An 18,736-nucleotide genomic window follows, 5' to 3' on the forward strand; every position below is an offset into this window, starting at 1 on the left:
CGCATTCCAAAAAGCCACATTACTGCTATAATTCTCTAGCATCTGTATCAGATTTTCCATTATTTTTAACTGGATAGTTGCCAGATACCTGGCTTATAGATCCATTGGTCTAAGGGTTCCTCCACTTTAAATACAGGAACTGTGTTGGCACCTTAACATTCCTCTGCTATTACTACAGTAATCAAAGAATAAATAAAGCCGAATCTCAGCAGGCCAGAGTTGAGCAGCATTTTTTATGATTCAGGGTAATGAAAGAGATGGAAGTAAGAAGAAGCAGACTTTGTATCTTGAACACAGTGAGCATTCTGTTGGTTGGTAAGGTAAGTTGGGGAGTGGGAAGGAAGGCACAAGGCATAAGTGATGTAGGGAGCAGGAATAGTACAAAATACTAGTACAGAGGTGATGTTGCTGAGAAAGGAATGAGCAAAAAGTGTTCACCAGGTGACAGGTAGTGGAAATGGAATGTTAATTGGGAAGTTAAGTAATGACAAAATGCCAGTGGATGAGAAGAAGCTGGAAAAAAAGAGCTGGAGGTTGGCAAAACACAGAAGGAGTGTGTGCAAGAAGAGGCCTGAGATGAAAGAAAATCTGGGATGCTAGAAAGTGTAGTGCTGGAACACTGCATTTTTAGAAGTTATGAAGCCCCTGAGATTGGAAACCTAGCCAGGGGTGTTTCCAGCAAAAGGACCAGATTAAGTGCTGGAAGGGATTACCAACAACATAATCCTGGGGACTGGAGAGAAGTAGAAAAGTAAGAAGGGTACTAACCCCTAATTCTCTCCTTGCTACTCCTTTCCAGAATTAAAATGTGAACCAAAGAAGACATTAGGAGAGGTGTGTGTCTGGGGAAAGGTTGAAGTAGTGATAGGAAACGGGAGAAGAAAAGTCTTCTAGAGGGGTAACCAGGCATCTAAAAGACCATGAAGGACATTGTCTTAGGACCTGAAGGCAGTACAAGGCAGGAGACGTACTAGGGCTCACGTCAGATAACCTGAATGTCATAACCATTTCCCAGCTACCATCCACAGCCACATGCTGGGGGCTCCACAGCACCTCCACCCCACCAGCCTGAAGCCAACTTTCAAGGATCCTGGTGGAGACCCAGGTAGCATTCAGGGATGGCCCCTGCCTTGAACAGTTTGTCCTGAGATAGCTGCATTCTCTGTCATGCTCCCTGCTCCCCGATAGCAAGTGGGTCCCAACAGGCATTTTTATGAGAGAAAAAGAGCCACATACAGAACACAAAAGTACATACTCTGCTCTATTTTGAGACAAGGCAGGTGCTGCAGCCTAGAAAACCCGATAGCAAGTGGGTCCCAACAGGCATTTTTATGAGAGAAAAAGAGCCACATACAGAACACAAAAGTACATACTCTGCTCTATTTTGAGACAAGGCAGGTGCTGCAGCCTAGAAAACTCCCTGGAGTTCCTGTGGCCAGGAAATGAGAGGATGCCTCACACATTTCCAAGAGAAAGGAGATGTTTTCAAGTCCTAAGGGAGCACAAGGAGGTGGCACTGGGCAGCACTGAGTCATGGGGTGAGGACCATCAGCTAGGGAAGGAGTTTGACTCTGTGGCAGCAGCAACAATGCTGCAGAGAAGTTGCTCTGGGTCACCACGGCCTCTCACGTCCAAGCGACCGAGGTGCCCCAAACCACGAAGTCCCTTGCAGGGTGAGACCCTCCTTCACTCCTGCCACACGGGGAGCTGGCTCTTGGACTTCACAGTGGTTTCCTCACTGTGCCCATCCTCCAGCCTCCAAGGGCAGTCAATGTAGCACAGCACCCTGCTGACAGGGCCACGCTTGGCAGGATCTAGTGCTAGCAGGCTCCGCAGCATTAGGGCAGCCTCGGCTGTCAGCCGCTTCCAGTGGTGGGGAACGTCCTTCTCTAGGCCTGTCTCCTGCCACAGCATGAAGTCCTCAAAGAAAGGGTCGTCTGGCAGGCTCTGTTCCCAGGGGAAGTATCCGGTCAGCAGGCAGAAAAGCAACACACCGAGGGCCCAGGCATCCATGCTGCTGTCAATGGGCACCCCCTGGGCATCAGTGGTGTTGCTCAGCTCGGGGGCGGTGTAAGGGATCACCCCCGCCACCAGCTTGAGCTTGGTACCCCTGGGCCGCGTGAGGCCAAAGTCAGTCAGTTTGATGAGCCGACAGTCGGGATCAAAAAGCAGCACATTTTCAGGTTTGATGTCACGGTACACCAGCCCCCGGCTGTGGATGAACTCCAGTGCGCTCACGAGCTGCTTGGCACAGTGCTTTGCGGCCGGTTCAGGGATCCCATCCTGCACAGGGAGAGACACAGGCAGTATGGCAAATGTCAGGCACCTTGGCAGCCCTGCCGGCTGGGCCTTCACCATCATGCTCTTCACTGGGACAGACCTTTACCTTTCTCATCTTCCAATCCCAAGGCTGCTTCACTGCTGCAGACCCCAGAGAGACCCATAGCCCATTGCCTTTATCTCCCTCCCTCTGAGCCAGCCAGTCTGCACACTAGCCAAACATGCAGCCCCAGTCCTCACAGCCTTGTGGCAACACTCACACGGGGCTTGATGATAGAGATGAGGTCTTTGTGCAGTGCTGGTTCATAGAGGAAGCCATAGTACTGGCTGGACTCAATGGCAATTCCAAACATGCTGATGATGGCAGGGTGGGTGGCGAGGGAGAGCGCCACACAATACTCATACAGGAAGGTGTGCAGCTTGGTACTGGCTTTGGGTAGCAGCTTGAGAGCCATTAGAGTCCCTGGGAATGACAAGAGTGGGTTAGGCTCCTCTGAAAATCACTCACACCAAGACAAGACAGAGAGGCCACTGAGCAGCCATCAGTCCGGGCACTCACAGCCACAGGGATGTCTCTGGTCCAAAGCTCTGTGTGAGTATACCCTGTGGACACCAGGTTTGGGAGCAGGCATTACCACTGGTGTGAGTTTTGAGCCAGTCAGGGTATGCACAGGAGCTCTGGGCAGAGCAAGGGACATTCAGGGTATGTGGGCCCATAAGTCTGAGCTGAGACTACTGGGGAAGAGCTATGTTAGGGCCCTGTGGGCACTCAGATGGCCAACCCACGACCTTCATTCACACCCTCTGTCCATGAGCCTTAGGGCACCACTTCAGCTGAGTCTTGGGGCTTCACTCCCTGCCTGAACTCTGTGGTGGGACTGCTGGTTTCCAGCCATATCACATACACGCTGGTGCCTAGCTGTGAACTCTATTGATCCCAACTTGTGCATTGACTTCCCAGCTTGATCTTGGACCTGCCTCATCACCATAACCTTGCCTGACCTTCTAGGCTGCCACCAGGCATCGCCTGCTCCCTGGCTGGGTGTAATTGGATGGTTTCTGGCTGGGGAGGTCCTTGTCCTGCTGGTCTCCCTGGGGATCCCCCCACCATGCCTGGTGCCTGGCCCTAAGGAGTCAGAGCCTACCCCGTGCCCTCATGAGCAGAGAGGAGACAAAGCACAGTAGTTCGCGGGGCGCAGTCATTTCCTTACCTCTCTGCCTGTGGGTCACTAGCATCACGTGGCCATACTTGCCCCTGCCCAGCTCCCGAATAACCTCATAGTGCTCAGTCACCTCGGCGCGCACCAGGCTCTGAGCAGTGATCTCCAGGAGCTCATGCAGCATGGTCGGTGCCACTGTCCCTGACACTGCTGCAGTCGCAGCTGAGCTGTCGGCCATTGCTGAGTGCTGCAGAGACACCACAGCCAGAGTCAGGGACATCACAACATGAACAGAGAAAGCCAGATCGGACACGCAACACAAACCATGCCATGGCAGGGGATATTTCTGCCACTTGGAGCCTGAGCACTCTTGCAGCTGTGCTGGAGTTGAACTTGTACTTTCATTCAGCACAGCTCTGAGCAAAGACCCTCACCATATAAAAGGTCCCTGTACTGAAGGGAAGCTCTTTCAGCCCTCCAATCTTTCTGCCTAATGTTTTGCCTTTCAGGCAAAACATTAACAGAGTCTCAGATTGTCAAGTGTAAACCCTCTTGCTCCCCTTAGCCCACTGAAGCAAGACTTTGTCTCTCTACTCAGAAACCCACCCTTACTCTCAGTGAAGAAAATCCTTGAGGTAGTAGCAGAGACAGACCTGCCTCTTACGCAAAGGTACAGCTGGCATATGAAAAAAAAGGGATTACTAGTCAGAGGCAGTGCTCCAAGGAAGCCAAAGGGAGCTCAGTACCTCACATGCCTGCTGACATTTCTGACTCAAAGTCACTTATCTGTGCAGCCAAGAAACTTAGGCAGGAAGTAAGCTTGGACATCAGTGCCATTTTGAGCTACTGCCAGCTGCTTCAGACCCGTTTCAGAGAAATACTTTTTCAGTCCCCCCAACCAGCTACAACACAGCATTTTAAAGACCCTGTGGCAGCACTCCCTCCCTGTCTACCTCCCCGACCTCTGAACACAGGCACCTTGGGCCTGGGAATTCCTCCTGGTTTTGGAGCAAGGTGACAGAACCAAAGTCACAGGATGGTCAAGGCCAGAAGGTAGTTCTGGAGATCATCTAGTACAAACTCCTACTCAGAGGATGATTAACCAGAGCAGGTTGCCTGGGACTGTGTCAAGTCCAGTTTTAAATATCTAAAAGGATGGAGACTCCACAACTGCTGTGGGTAATCTGTTTCAGTGTTTGATCACCTTTATGGTAAAAAAGTTTTTTCTTATGCTTAAATAGAAATTCTGTTTCAGGCCCACAGCCTCTTGTCCTGTCACTCAGTATCACCTGATACTGTGATACACCTGGCTGTGTATTTTTGCAGGTATTCAATATGCATTGATAAGATGACCTGCTCAAGTCTTCTTCTCTCTTAGCCTCTTCTCCTATGAGCAATATTGCAGTAACTTAACTGTCTTCACAGACTGAATTTGTTCCAGTATGTCCACGTCTCTCTTCTGCTGAGGAGCCCCACTGCTGCTACATCCAGTCATTCTTAAGAATACAGAAATTTAGAAAAATAATTATGTAAATGTAGGAAATCTAGAAGAGGGCTGGATTTGTACAGGAGACTGAGACTATTTGTGGGAAAGTTCCCCTTCCCTTCTCTCCTAGACTGCATTACTAAGCCTTATCCAATTCAGAAGTACCAAGTAAATGGCCCTACTTTTCTGCAAAGGCTTTGGCTTGGTGTGAGAGCCAACAGCAGTCCAAGTTAGAACAGTCTGTAGGGAGTACAAAAATGGACAAGTGCCTGTATGGGAGGGGATGAAGGTTGGGCAGAATTCACAGAGACAGACAGTCTGGAAAATATTTTAGAGATTTTGCTTTGATGTCCTCCTGTTGGCTGCCCAGACAACATGGCTTGTGAAAATCCACACAGCAAGGGCATCACAGAGCCTGCAAACAGAAGCACTCCGCTAGCAACATCTCCAAACTGGCAATTCTGCATTTCGGTGTTATATAGAGAAAAAAATAGGTGGTATATAAAGAAAATACTTAAAATGTAGTAGACCTGGGAAAGGCATAGACCTCCCATTGACATTAGATAGACTAAAGCCAATTAAATAGGTGGTGGAACAACAGGAGAGATGTCACGTGCAGAACACATTAGATTTATATTTGTGAAAAAAATATCGAAAGATATTTTCTGTGAGACAGTGTTTCTCCTATATCAAATTCATGGTCATATACAAGTTCTTGTCAGCAAATGGTTCATGATCTTCTCAGATAACTTCTCAAACTTGAGTTAGATAAAATTTCTCCCATTGCATGCTGGCCACCTGTTGGTGTTATCTAGCCCAAAGGTTAGAATCTTCTCACTGCATCCACTGTAAGTATTACTTAATAGTTATATACTTTTCAAATACTTATAAATGAATATGTCTTTGTTTACATTGAATTATTTATAACATGATTAATCCATTACTTCTTTCCTATTTACCATGTGAAAACTTGCTTTCATGAATGGAAAGATATGCTTTTCTGCATATTCTTGGTTCTCTCTTCAGGTTTTAGAGTCAAAACATTTCAGTCCATAAGCTTTGGCAATTAAAAAAAAAACCAACATAAACTCCTTGTGTCCTTCTACTCCACAGTTCAAGTAAACTGCAATATAGGTGACACAGATCCATACCTCCATTCCTTGCCCCTCTGGCATGGGAGGGTAAATGGTCAGGGTACAGAGTAGAGCATTCATGAAACAACCAGCTTGGAAAAACAGATCAGCCATAGGATATGGGTATAGTTTCCTGAAGGACAGTGACCTGCGTGTCTGATCAGGGCTCCATATGAACGAAGCCCCAGCTGCAGTCACCCCAGAACAGTTTGCAGACTTTGGTCCTTGCTGCCCTTGAAGACATTAATTACAAGACATAGTCCATACTTCAGGAAACCACCACAGTTCTTTCTCTGAGATGCCACTGCCATTAACCAGGAAGATAAGTGAGGGACAAATTTGGGCCACCACTGAATACAGGGTGTCTGGGCGCTCTGCACCTATCTCTGATACCTTCTAAAGTGCCCTTTGCAGAGTGACAAGCACTGAAGAGGAGGTCACCAGAGCCGTGGCCAGGATGCATTCACCATTTGTGTCTGCTATATTGAAGGCAGCAGGCAAAGCCCTATTCAAAACTGTTCTTTCCTCCTCTATCCTTTCTGTGCTTCATCCCTGTTAGAGGTCCTGTTTCCAGGCTCTTGACTGTGAGAAACCCTAATTCCTCAAAAGAATCTCTAATTACAGCAGCAAAAAACTCATATCCTTTACACCACCTTGAGATGGTTCTGAGCCACCTGAGAAGCTGAGGACAAGCCTATGGATATACAGTGCCTTAGTCTAAATAATTTTGTGCTGGTTCTTCAACCAAAATTGTTAATATACTTAGTGCAGAAAAACACTTCATACCTGTCAAGAGCCAAAACCAGTGTAATGTCTGTATAACAGACAAAGAGTTATGATGACAGAGTCACAGAGTTGTTTAGGCTGGAAGAGACCTTGAGATCATCTGATCTGATTTTCCTATTCAAGCATCATCAGCAGAAGCAAATTGCCTAGGAAGATGTTCAGCCAGGTTTTCAGTATCTCCACAGATGGAGACTCCTGGCAGTGAACACCACTAGGAAGAGTCTGGCTCACTTTTCTTCATTCCCTTTCATCAGGTATTTATATACACCAATAAGATCCCCTCTGAGCACTCTGTTTTTCAAGCTGAAGAGTTTCAGCTGTTTCAGCCTCTCATATCAAAGATGCTCTGTTAAAACTGGCCTTCAGCATATGGCATGTAGGGTCTACTTTCTTGTGTGCCCTCCTACAGAGCTTTAACCCAACCCAAATGACAAACAGCATTTGGGGCATCTCTTACAAAAAGTCATTCAGTCTTGATCCAAAGGCAATTGGTCAATTATAAATGCCAGCATGAACATTCTTGCTGTTACATTTTTATATGAGACTCTAATCTGAACTTGTCTAACCAGCTGCTGAAGTTTCTCAGATAGAAAAAAGAAGCTTTTAATACCTGTTAATTTTTTCTGGACTCTGACAGGATTTATATGCAATGTGATCAAAGGTATAACCACCTATGAGAACATATTTTCAACTAATTACATTGAGTAAAACTATCAGAGTACAGACTGAAACTCAGGCTATGTATTTAACCAACACTTTACTTAGGCTTCACAAACCATCGGGCGCACTGTGTTTCTGCAATGCCCGCATCAGTTAGTTTAAAAACAGGTAAGATGCTTCCAGAAAATGTGATCACTTTTTTTATTGAGAATAAACATCTCTATGCTCTATGATCGAGACACTCCTCAGTCTTCTTATTGGTTCAGTGCCTTCAAATAACCTTCTGTCTAATTGTCAAACCAAGCTCTCAGGTTGTTCAGCTCAGTTATCCAGCTCTCAGATCTGTTTTATGGTTCTTCTGTAAAGCCTCACAATTTTTTCCACTCTCCACCCCCTTGTTAAAACCCTGACTGTCTCAGGGGGAATGCCTCCTGTCACGCATTCAGCTAGAATTACCCTCCGCCTCATGCTGTGGCCTCAAGATCTCCTTCTGCAGGAACACTACACAAGCTGCGCTACCTTGTACATCCATTATTACTCCAGAGTTTTTCCAGGTTACTGGGCGCTGTTGGGAGAAAAATCCACTTCCTCTTCATGTCCCTTTATGGTGGTTGCCTACCTTGTTTATACCTGAATACTTCTGCACCACCTTTAATAAAGCACATTTTGCTCGAATGGACTTATTGTACCAAGTAATTCAGATCACTTAGTGTCTCAGTTGTTATGAAAACACCACATTCGTTTCTTCTTAGGGCTGATAAGGACCCTACCTGCAGGCATTTCCCATGAACCTCTAAATTGTTGGTGGGAGTTTGGAGCAGTTCTCATCCTGGTATTGATTCAACAACACCTGCCAGAAACATCCCATTCACTGGTTGTTTCCTGAAAGTTATCTGTACAAATTCACTCTGGCATTGCTCAAAATCAATAAGCAACACATTTTTAATTAATTAAAAATAAGCCCTATGGAGTAGAAAATATAGTATTTTATTGATGTTCTTACCCTACACAATTAATTTTATTAAATCCTGAGTCTGTTATAAACTCTTCTGTTATAATACTTTTACCTTAATCAATGATCAAGAAGAAAGCACTGAAATCATCCAGGAAATATTTGCAAGTGGAACAAAAAGGGTTTGGGTGGACAATGCATTGATTGATAAAACTAGTGTGTGCACATACACACATACCAAAGGGTTCCAAACAACCAAAGAAGTCAGGATTTTAATCTGATACTGGCTGGGTGACAGAAAAAAAAAAAGAAAAAAAAAGTCCTATTAATCAGACATATCTAGGTTCTTCATGCTGCTTAATGGGCACTAGGTAAATCCAGAAACGTAGATCTGGTATAGTCTCACTTCCTTTCCAGGCTTTAAGACATTCAATGATACAGAATTGCATTAGAAATAATCTATGGTGATATAGATACATATCTTAACAATTGAGATACAAGTCTGAGAGGATAACAGTACAAGGGTTATTGATGTTGCAGATTCCACTTTTGCATTAACTCTGCTGAAGAGAATGCCCAAAAAGCATCAGATGCAGGAAACCTCTGCAATGAGAGGTAAACCAGCATTTTCCAAATGCTAAATTAAGAAAGTAAGCTTCACTGTAAACAAAAAAAAAAAAAAAAAAAAAAAAAAAAAAAAAAAAAGATACAGCTGTTCAGCTCTATGCAGACTAAGATAGATTGTAATGAAAGAGATTTGTTCTGAGATTATGTACCTCATACAGTGAACTCCAGTTTCTGCAGAGGTTCCTACATACAGGTGCCATGAGACAGTCTGAAAATTAATCTCTGAAAATCAACTGAGTCAGAAATGCTGTATTTCTGAAGAGCTGGCCATCTGCTTTTGCACTGCAATTAAGAATATCACACACCAGTGGAATTTGTATTTTTATTATGAATTTATTTTCTCCATATGCTTTGCTTTGTACTCTATCTACTTTTTAATGATGTTTCTTGAAATGTTAAAAATATACTGATGTGAAAAAAGCCTGGGTAACTTTTCTGAAGGCCAGCTGATAGGTCAACAGAACTATCTACTGGATGTTTTCTATCTTTTTAATGACATCAGTGAGTCCACAGTTCAGCAAGCTAGCATTGGTGTCCCCAGTTTGACAGAAAAAGGACCAGAGAAGAATCATGAGAATGATAACAGGGCTGAAAATTACTGGGAAACTTCCAGGGGAGCAGTCTTTATAGCTTATCAAATAGATAGTAAAGAAGTTACTCTACCAACCGTATGTACCTTTCTGGGTACTAAAATTTCTCTAAAAGGGTCTCGCAGTTAGGTAAAAGCATTATAATAAAACCAATAGATGAAGCTCAACTGCGGTGTAGATTTTGTGAAGAAGGATATTTACCCCTAAAAATCTCATCAAACAGTATGAAAGAATATCCTTCCACCTCTGGAACTTTTAGCTCAAGAAGGGCACTTCCCCCCCCCCCCCCAAGAAGTCCACTTTAGTGCAAACTACATTTAATACAGCAAGGGATCAGAACAGATTATGTTTGCTTCTGGCCTTGTTGCTGGTAGATTTATGAGCTTCTTTCTAAAACTGGTCAGCAAACCAGTGCTTAATCTCGCTGCGGAGAACCGACTGTCCCCGTAGCAGAAGTGCGTATTGATCTTCTGGGGGAGAAACACCCAGCAGCCTCCCCGGAGAGTCCCTTACGCCTCTCCCCAGCCAGCAGCACACCACAGTCTCCGCACAGCCTCCTCCTCGGACAGAAATCAGCAGCAACATCACTGGGACCAAGCCACATCACACTCTCCTCCCAGCCCTCCAGCCAGTACTGCGGCACCATCCCACCCGACGCAAGACCCAAAGCAACCTTTCAGGGCAAAGCCATCAACGAGCTAACCATCAACCCGAGGAGGGAAATGGTGCACTTCGCATTTTGCCGGCATGCTACGCCCAAGTCTCCAAAACCAGTTTGTGAGGGGTGGGTGCCCTTTTACACGCCTGTTCAGTCTCCTTCATCCTGCCACAGCTGTAACGTCTCTTCCCGTACTCCTTTCCTGTCCGTACTAAGCCTCTCACCTTCTCCAGCAGCGCAGGACAGCCAGCCGGCCGTGGACTGCCTCGCTTCCCTCGCTGCAGCCTCCGGGCTGGATTCAGTCTGCGCCGAGCAGCCGGAGGGGGCTGCCAGGCGTTACAGGGCTGAGCGTGACGCTCCGCCCCTTCCCCATACAGGTCCTGGGGGCACACTGCCTCCCTGCTGAAGGTGACCTCTGGCAGGGAAGAAAAGAGGGGGAGTGGGGAGGAGGAAGGGGGCTATTCATCTACCCTCTTTAGGGACGGGGCCATGTTTCAGGGGTCAAGGTGGGGTTATTTCTGCTCTAGCTATACCATCATAAGCCCCCAGGGACCCTTTGGCAGGCCCACTCTGTTCAGCCCTTCACTCCGGCTTGGGCTCTTGTTACAGCTGAGGGAGCAAAGCAGCTCCCTGGGCTGGTGCGTGGTCCTTACTCTGGGCCTGTGCCTGGTAGGAGCCCGTTCCAGATGGCAGGGCTCAGAATTACTGTGGGCTACCAGTGCTTGCCCTTTGCTACCAAAAGGCACTCCTGTCAGTGAACATCAGAGATCAGGCACAAGCCATGACTGGTTCAAGGACTCTTCATGGGCCCCAGTGGGTCGGGGTCTTCACACACACCAGTAGTAGCAGTACAGAGCATTGGTACAGAGCATTGAGGTGAAGTTGAAATTATTAATGGTGACTACCACGATTTGCAAGCTTTTCATCTTTTCTCAGTACCTCTGCTCAGACTGTACTCCTGTCCCAAGGTCCTCTTTCATCCATTTGAGCATGGAGTTGAAAGCAGCTCCTGGCTGCATAGACACCAGGAAGGTCCTAGATCTTGGCTCTTAATCACTGCTTTTTTTCTCTTGGGGAAATGGATCAGATTGGGTATCTGAAGCAGTGATGCATGCAGCCATGACATAGGTGTGTCACAGCACTGGCCTCCTTCTTCTCTAGAGCCAGGGCCATGCAGGGGACCTGTAGTTTTTAGCCTCCCTACTCCGTCTGGGGGCACAGGATTGTGAGGAAAGCTGGGAGAGGTGAAAGACAGTCTAACAGAAGAGAGCACAACAGCCCCCATAAACATGAGTACTCTGGGTCTCTAGCATAGGACTGAACCTTCTCACCTGATCTCTGAGGGAAGGGTAATTATGCCAAGGGCTTGTCACTCAGAGGTGGTGAGTGAAATTGTGTTGCTGATGATGTAAAGGTCTTACACCATTCAAGGCTGTCCCTTCATACCCGTTCTCGAAGGATGCTCCACTGACTGGGAAAGGCCTTCAGTATGCAAAGCCCCTACAGGCAGGACCATTACAGCTGAGGGTGGTGTGGGTGTACAGAAGAAGCCTATCCAACATCCAAGAACTCAGCACTGGGACAAATGGTGTAGTGTAATCACTGCTCTCCATTAATATGGACCCTGTATTATCTAGTCTTCTGGTGGACAGAAAGTTTGACTGTTGCCTGAGAAGTGTCCCTGGGGACATGCTTTAAGTTACAGTTACAAGGCAACACTGGGAAGGGTGTCCAGGTTCCCCGACACCTCAAGTCCCTCTCTCCTTCTCTCCAGTCACTATCTTACACCTGCTTCCAGATCTAGGAACAAAATACAGTTGTCTTCCTGATTTTCCAGTTAAATTTTTAACAGACAGATTCCCTTTGTTTACCATTCCTATTGAGATTAGGACCTGCTGAGGAGTTTGGTTTATAGAAGAGGCCTCTTTCACAGCCTTACCTGCAGTGCACCAATGAGTGGCAATTTCGCTGAGGGCTTGTTTCCCATCTGCTATTCATCTGACACAAGCCCTGCGTTCCTCATGAACAGGGAATATGTCACGTACTGCGTATCACATGCGTGTGTGAGAATCCCTGCTCTCTGCTCCCTGAGCACTGCGCACAGGGCAGCTGTTGGAGGTCCTAGGGTCTGCTGCACTACTAATGAAGTCTGCATTGCTGCATTTCTGGGCCTCCGTAATTTGACACCTTCACTTATCTCACCCATGCTGCACACATGTTGTCCTGCTGGCAGCCAAAATCTTGGTCAAAGTCAACACTGACAGAATGTGGAAATATGATGTAACCAGATTGCCTCAGTTTCTTGGAAAGATGGTCTGAGGCTGTGGACCTGATGACACACTCTCTCCAGCCATGCAGATCAATTTGTCTTCAACACCATAAGCACACCCACAACAGATCTTGCAGTAAGACAAGTTCAGTTGAGGATCTGTACACATCCTTCGTGCAAACTCTGTAGGCAACCATTGGGGGTGAACAGAAGAGGAAAAGTGGAAGAGGGGAGGAATTACAAGTGGGTATTAATAGCACTTCTGTTCACTTTCATCCGCTGCAAAGACTCATTGCAAATGCATGTTTATGCTTCGTGACACACACAAGCATTGGGGATGGCCTGTGATATGGCACAACAAATACCCTGTGAAAATGCATCCTTTTCCTCCTTTGAATTATTGTTGGTTTAGCATGATGAATATCCTGTCTCTTTCAAGCTTGGCTCAGAACAGGCAGTGCACAGGAGAATAATAGAATGTGAACATTTCCAAGAGCCAAACACGGCATCCAGCATCAGGAAGTCATAGCAGTGAAAACTGCATGACGAAGAGCTGGACTAAAATAGCTACAATGAAGGGACCTTGTCAAGAAGGACTCTCCCTTTAGTGCTTCCTTCTTTTCCCTTGTTCCTCTTCCTTGGCATACACACAGCAGCCCATTTAACTCCCATCAGAACAGCAGCAGTTCTTCAAGTACACGCCATACACAACTCCGAAGTATCAGGGTCAATCTCCCATTAATGAGTGCTCAAAAGTCAAATGATGACAGATTTTTGGTTCCAAATGGAACATTGCCTCATCAGAGAGAAATCCACCAGGTTCCATTAAGTACCCTGAGAACCACTGACAGAACTGGCTGTTCCAATGTACTTTCAGCAGGACACGCAGTTTCTCCAGTGTTGGCCTTAGAGTAAAACCTTTTTCAAAATATCCCTGCCTAATGACTGATGATTTCCACAGGAGTTGCAAGAGGAAGTCTGTACTCCTGTTTCAGAGTTACCCAAACCTACGTGGCTCTTTAGTTCCCACTCTGTACTATCAGAGGCACCAACAACATCCAGGGTGATAGAAGATTTAATGCCATTTGAACCTAATAGAGCACTCTTTTGTGGTATGGAGACTTATCAGCAGGCGTATGTGTGAGAGAAAGCTGATGAAAAATGAACATCAGGCTTCTTTACCGGGACCTAAAATGGCACTGCTCTTTTAACATTGTGGTCTATGGCAATACTCAGTTTGTCTATACATTTTCAAACTTACCATAAGCATTTACCCAGAACATCACTGAGAGCAGCTTTTTAGAGCAGTCACAATCTCTTCATCTCCAGCACTAAATTTTGCTTCTTTCTCAGAAGCAGTTTTGTGCCTGATGCTGGGGTGGGAATTGCTCTTTGACTTTCCCCATTGCTTTTCTGCTTCTGTTAATAATTCTGTGAGCTGCCAACACTATCCTCCCCCCAGCCTCAGCAGGCAGGCTGGCAAGCCAATCTGCAGGATACTTCAAGGTGTGGGCTGACTCCTGGGAAGAGAGCTGAGGCCCTGAGCTCTGCTCAGCACAGGCAGGGTGCTCAGAGGAGTCCACCAGCTGCACAGACCATTTGTGCTCTGAGGTCATTCAGCGCTACCCCATCACTGAGGAATCTGCTGGCCGCCTTCCTGACAGTGCCATACAGTGTAGCACCTCGCTTTCCAGCTAACACAACAGCCCTGCTGAGCCCAGGCCCTGCTCCCCAGAAGTGCTTCCCAGCCATGTTCCCCATCTTTGGCAAAGCCCCTCACACCTGAAACCTCTGGTCACCCACTGACCACCATATCTGCTTCAAAACACTCTTCTCAGTCCCACTTCAACTACTCCCTTCACATTGCTGTTAGGTGCATTGGATGCAGAATGATTGCAAGAGGCAGTGTTAATCCGGTGGAATCCATGAGCACAGATCCGAGTGCCTCAGAGCAGAGCCAGTGACAGGACACCTGGGAAAGGTTCAAAGCTGCACCAGGGGAGTTCACACTGGGCATTAAGAAGCATTTCTTTACCAAAAGGGTGGTCAACAACTGGAACAGGCTCATAGAGAGATGGTCAATGCCCCAAGCCTGTCAGTGTTTAAGAAGTATTTGGACAGTTACCTTAATAACCTTTGGTCAGCCCTGAAGTGGTTGGGCAGCTGGATTGGATGATCCTTGTAGGTCTTTTCAAACTGTAATTCTCCTCTTCTCTTCTCTTCTCTTCTCTTCTCTTCTCTTCTCTTCTCTTCTCTTCTCTTCTCTTCTCTTCTCTTCTCTTCTCTTCTCTTCTCTTCTCTTCTCTTCTCTTCTCTTCTCTTCTCTTCTCTTCTCTTCTCTTCTCTTCTCTTCTTCTCTTCTCTTCTCTTCTCTTCTCTTCTCTTCTCTTCTCTTCTCTTCTCTTCTCTTCTCTTCTCTTCTCTTCTCTTCTCTTCTCTCTCTTCTCTTCTCTTCTCTTCTCTTCTCTTCTCTTCTCTTCTCTTCTCTTCTCTTCTCTTCTCTTCTCTTTTCTTTTCTTCTTTCTCTTCTCTTCTCTTCTCTTCTCTTCTCTTCTCTTCTCTTCTCTTCTCTTCTCTTCTCTTCTCTTCTCTTCTCTTCTCTTCTCTTCTCTTCTCTTCTCTTCTCTTCTCTTCTCTTCTCTTCTCTTCTCTTCTCTTCTCTTCTCTTCTCTTCTCTTCTCTTCTCTTCTCTTCTCTCTTCTCTTCTCTTCTCTTCTCTTCTCTTCTCTTCTCTTCTCTTCTCTTCTCTTCTCTTCTCTTCTCTTCTCTTCTCTTCTCTTCTCTTCTCTTCTCTGTTCTCTCACTGCTTATTCTTCTCTGCCCTGAGAAGTGTGCTGTGCTCCCTACCTTTTGCTTCTTGTTCTTTACTCAGCTTTCATTGCATAAAAGGACATTTCCTCCAACCCTTTAGTAACTTAGTTCCTTTAGAACTTATGGTGAGGAATTTGTCAATGGCTTTTTGGAAGTCCAAATGTATTATGTCTCCTGAATCCTTATGGAGTCTCCCTCACTGGAGATATTCAAGAACCATCTGGATGCAATTCTGTACAATGTGCTCTAGGATGACCCTGCTTGAGCATGGAGATTGGACCAGATGGCCCACCGTGGTCCCTTCCAACCTTACCCATTCTGTGATTTTGTGATTCCCTCTCCCGTGCTTATTAAGACCCTCACAGAAACCAACCTGGCAGTGATGCAGGATTTCCCTTTACAGAAGCCACACAGACTCTTTCTCACCAAACTGTTATTCCCATACTCATCAGCCTTACTCTTTATTACAGACACCTCTCTCTTACTTTGTATGGAAGTCAGACTCACCAGTTGTTTTTTCTAGTGTAGGGGTTACACTATCAATCCATCAGCAGAGACATTAATGACAGACTGGTTATACAGCTTGGCTGGCAGTTCACAGTTTCATATTTGAATTCCTTCAGGACTTTAAGACAAATGTCATGTAGTCTTAGTGACTTATTAACATTCAAAGTATCTGTCTGGTCTTACTTTCAGCTAAGCTGTTGCCTCTAACCAATCTGCAAATATGGCATCAGGAGTGAAAATCTCCACAGCAAACATAGCAGTCCTCTGCTGGAAGGTAGAATAAGCAACTGTATCCCTGCCTGCATCTAATTGTATGTATGAGTTCCAGGAAGACATAAAAGAAAGGAGCTTTAAAGCTGTCTTAACTCCCTGGGATAAACATTTAAAATCTGACGTCTTGGCAAATTCACATCCTGAGCTGAATTCTTTTGTCACTTTCCCGGGAGCATGGCTGCCGGTATGTCTGTTGCTACATCTGCAAGGTGATATTATCAAGGGGAAGAGATAAGAAATCAAGACTGGTCTGGAAAAATATGATACATGGAACCTGGACACAGGTGACACTAGGGGGTGATAATAAACTAAAAAAAAGTGCATTAATTTTATAGATTTATTTAGCTGCTTTGGAATTCAGTTCCATAGAAGTGGTCTATTACAAGATTTCATTTTTCTGAACTCAGAACCTTCCAGACCCTGAGCTTCAGCTTTCCTTGCCACTGTGATCCAATGATCAATCTTCTCCACAGAAAAAAGGAGGCAGGACAGCAATGGCTAACTTGAGGAAGACCCTCATCCCTGCTAGCCTGGGCTCACATTCTTGCTATCCTGCCCTGTAAGAGCTGTAGGATCTGTTTACTGCTGTGAGCTCTGGAGATTTTTCAGTATGCCCAGCCCATCCAGGGAACTGCTCTCTGAGGGGTGATCTGCAGATCTGACATAAGCTATAGGATGCCCAGCTGTACTTCATCCCTAGGGGAGCTCAGATACATTTTAAGTCTTCCAAAGAGATTTTATGAGCCTTAGAGATCACACAAAAACAGACTTCATTCATGGGAGACTGAGAGTCCTCCCCCATCAGAGAGGTGGAGAGAGCCACTGTGGAGATATAACGTGTGGAGACGTTAGCAAGGATTGTTCTAGAGATGAAAGGATCCTGTCCAAAAAAAGAAGTTTTGACCTTGAGCCCTATCTTGTTAATTTGTATCAATCCATAGCAACCATCAATCCACCACCAACAACAGAATTGCTTCAACTTACAGCATCTTTTGGTGTATGTGTATTCCAAATGAAAGAAGTTCAGAATTGTTCCACAAAAATTATGTGTAGCATGAAAAGAAGCTTGATCTGGAGGGGGGGGGGAGGAAAAACCAAAACCAAAAAAACCAAAAAAACCAGAACAAAAACAAAAACCACAACAACAAAAAACCCAAACAAACAAACAACAAAAAAAACCAACCAAGCAATAAAACACAAAACCAAATAATAAGACTTTGAATACACTGTTCATTTTTAAAGGATTTTATTTTCTGGACGATTCCAAAGACATTTTTTCAAAATTTGAAGCAGTGGGGCAGGGACGGGAGCAGGGCAATATCCTCAGACTTTCTAAAACCACAGATGCCAGTAATTTCTGGAGGAACACAGAGCACTCAAAGTGACTGCGTATCATTACCCAACCACTTAGTTTCCTGAGATACTGCTGCTCTCTACCATTGTGCGCATTTAGGTCAGTACCAGCTCACTTTTGCTGAAAAACCTGACACCACGGATGAGCTAGCTGAGATCACAGGCTTGCACTACAGGAAGTCGATCTTCCTATGTGTACACATCTATATAGTTTCACTTAAGTCATCACTATCAGCATCAGTGTTCTGCCCAGATGAAATTCAAAGTGTTTTTCTGTACAGTCCCTAACCCAAACTCATGACCATGGGCAGTTGTCAGTGATAAACCAGGATGTTAAGTGGATCATTTTTTCCACTAGGAAAGATGCAGATCAAAGCCTCTTCCAAAATGGTCCTGTAAACTTTTTAAAAACTAACTATTTCTTGGGATCCCTGCACTATACTCAGCTTTTCTTTCAGAGGAGGTAGTGACCGGGGTATTTGTGATCATCTGGCTGGAGCATGAGTGAGGTGCCTGTGTAATGTTGTCCAGTGGCTCTCTGCCACAACTTGGAAAGCTGAATGCTCTCCAGCTAATGCATCATTTTATTTCAGTGATCTCATGTTTAAAGCATCATTTCCTCAGTCTTAGGCTATCCCATGGGGTCAGTAAATTCCACATTCAAAGAAGATTTTAATTCCTTGGTGAGTGACAAGCTGGAATGTCAATTTGAGCACTAATCCCTCTCTTGAGTGGTGAATGAAGCATCTTGTCATTAGTACATCAGACAGATGCTATCAGAGATATCATGGGAATAGCAAACACCAGCAATCTGAGCCAGCTGGAAAGCAATAAGGCTTGGGATGATACCCTTTTCAACCCATTGGCCTGCAAGGGTCTGCTGAGCCTTCCCCACTTCCCTCCTAGTAGTACAGCATGAATCAGTACAAACATCTTTCTTTTCCTTTCTCTTCCAGATCTTTTCCTGCCTTAAGACCCACCATTCCCCAATTTCAGTCGGGGAAAGAAATAATATTTAAGGTTTGTTCCATTTTATTCATTCCTGGTTTACATCCTTCTGCTTTGAATTGCTTTGCCACTCCTTGACTTTCTACCGAAATGTCCTGATATGTTTCTCTTCAGCACCCTTTGCATTTACCACCTGGTATCAACCCAGCAGAACAAGTACATTTGGGGAGGCAGTGAAACCAG

At 45.5% G+C, this 18,736-nt stretch overlaps 1 protein-coding gene across 1 annotated transcript; it reads right to left on the reverse strand.

Annotated features, from left to right (window-relative positions):
- Positions 1-1,462: 1,462 nt before the first annotated feature.
- On the reverse strand, positions 1,463-10,798 carry LOC103756766 (serine/threonine-protein kinase SBK2). The gene is given in 6 exon segments (XM_008922844.4): positions 1,463-2,283; positions 2,541-2,743; positions 3,492-3,687; positions 10,557-10,583; positions 10,585-10,656; positions 10,658-10,798. Coding segments are annotated over 6 exon segments (1,236 nt in total). The 3' UTR covers positions 1,463-1,686.
- Positions 10,799-18,736: the final 7,938 nt, after the last annotated feature.

Source organism: Manacus vitellinus, unplaced genomic scaffold, assembly GCF_001715985.3.
Source record: "Manacus vitellinus isolate BGI_N305 unplaced genomic scaffold, ASM171598v3 scaffold_17_pilon, whole genome shotgun sequence".
In the NCBI taxonomy this organism is placed as follows: Eukaryota; Metazoa; Chordata; class Aves; order Passeriformes; family Pipridae; genus Manacus; species Manacus vitellinus.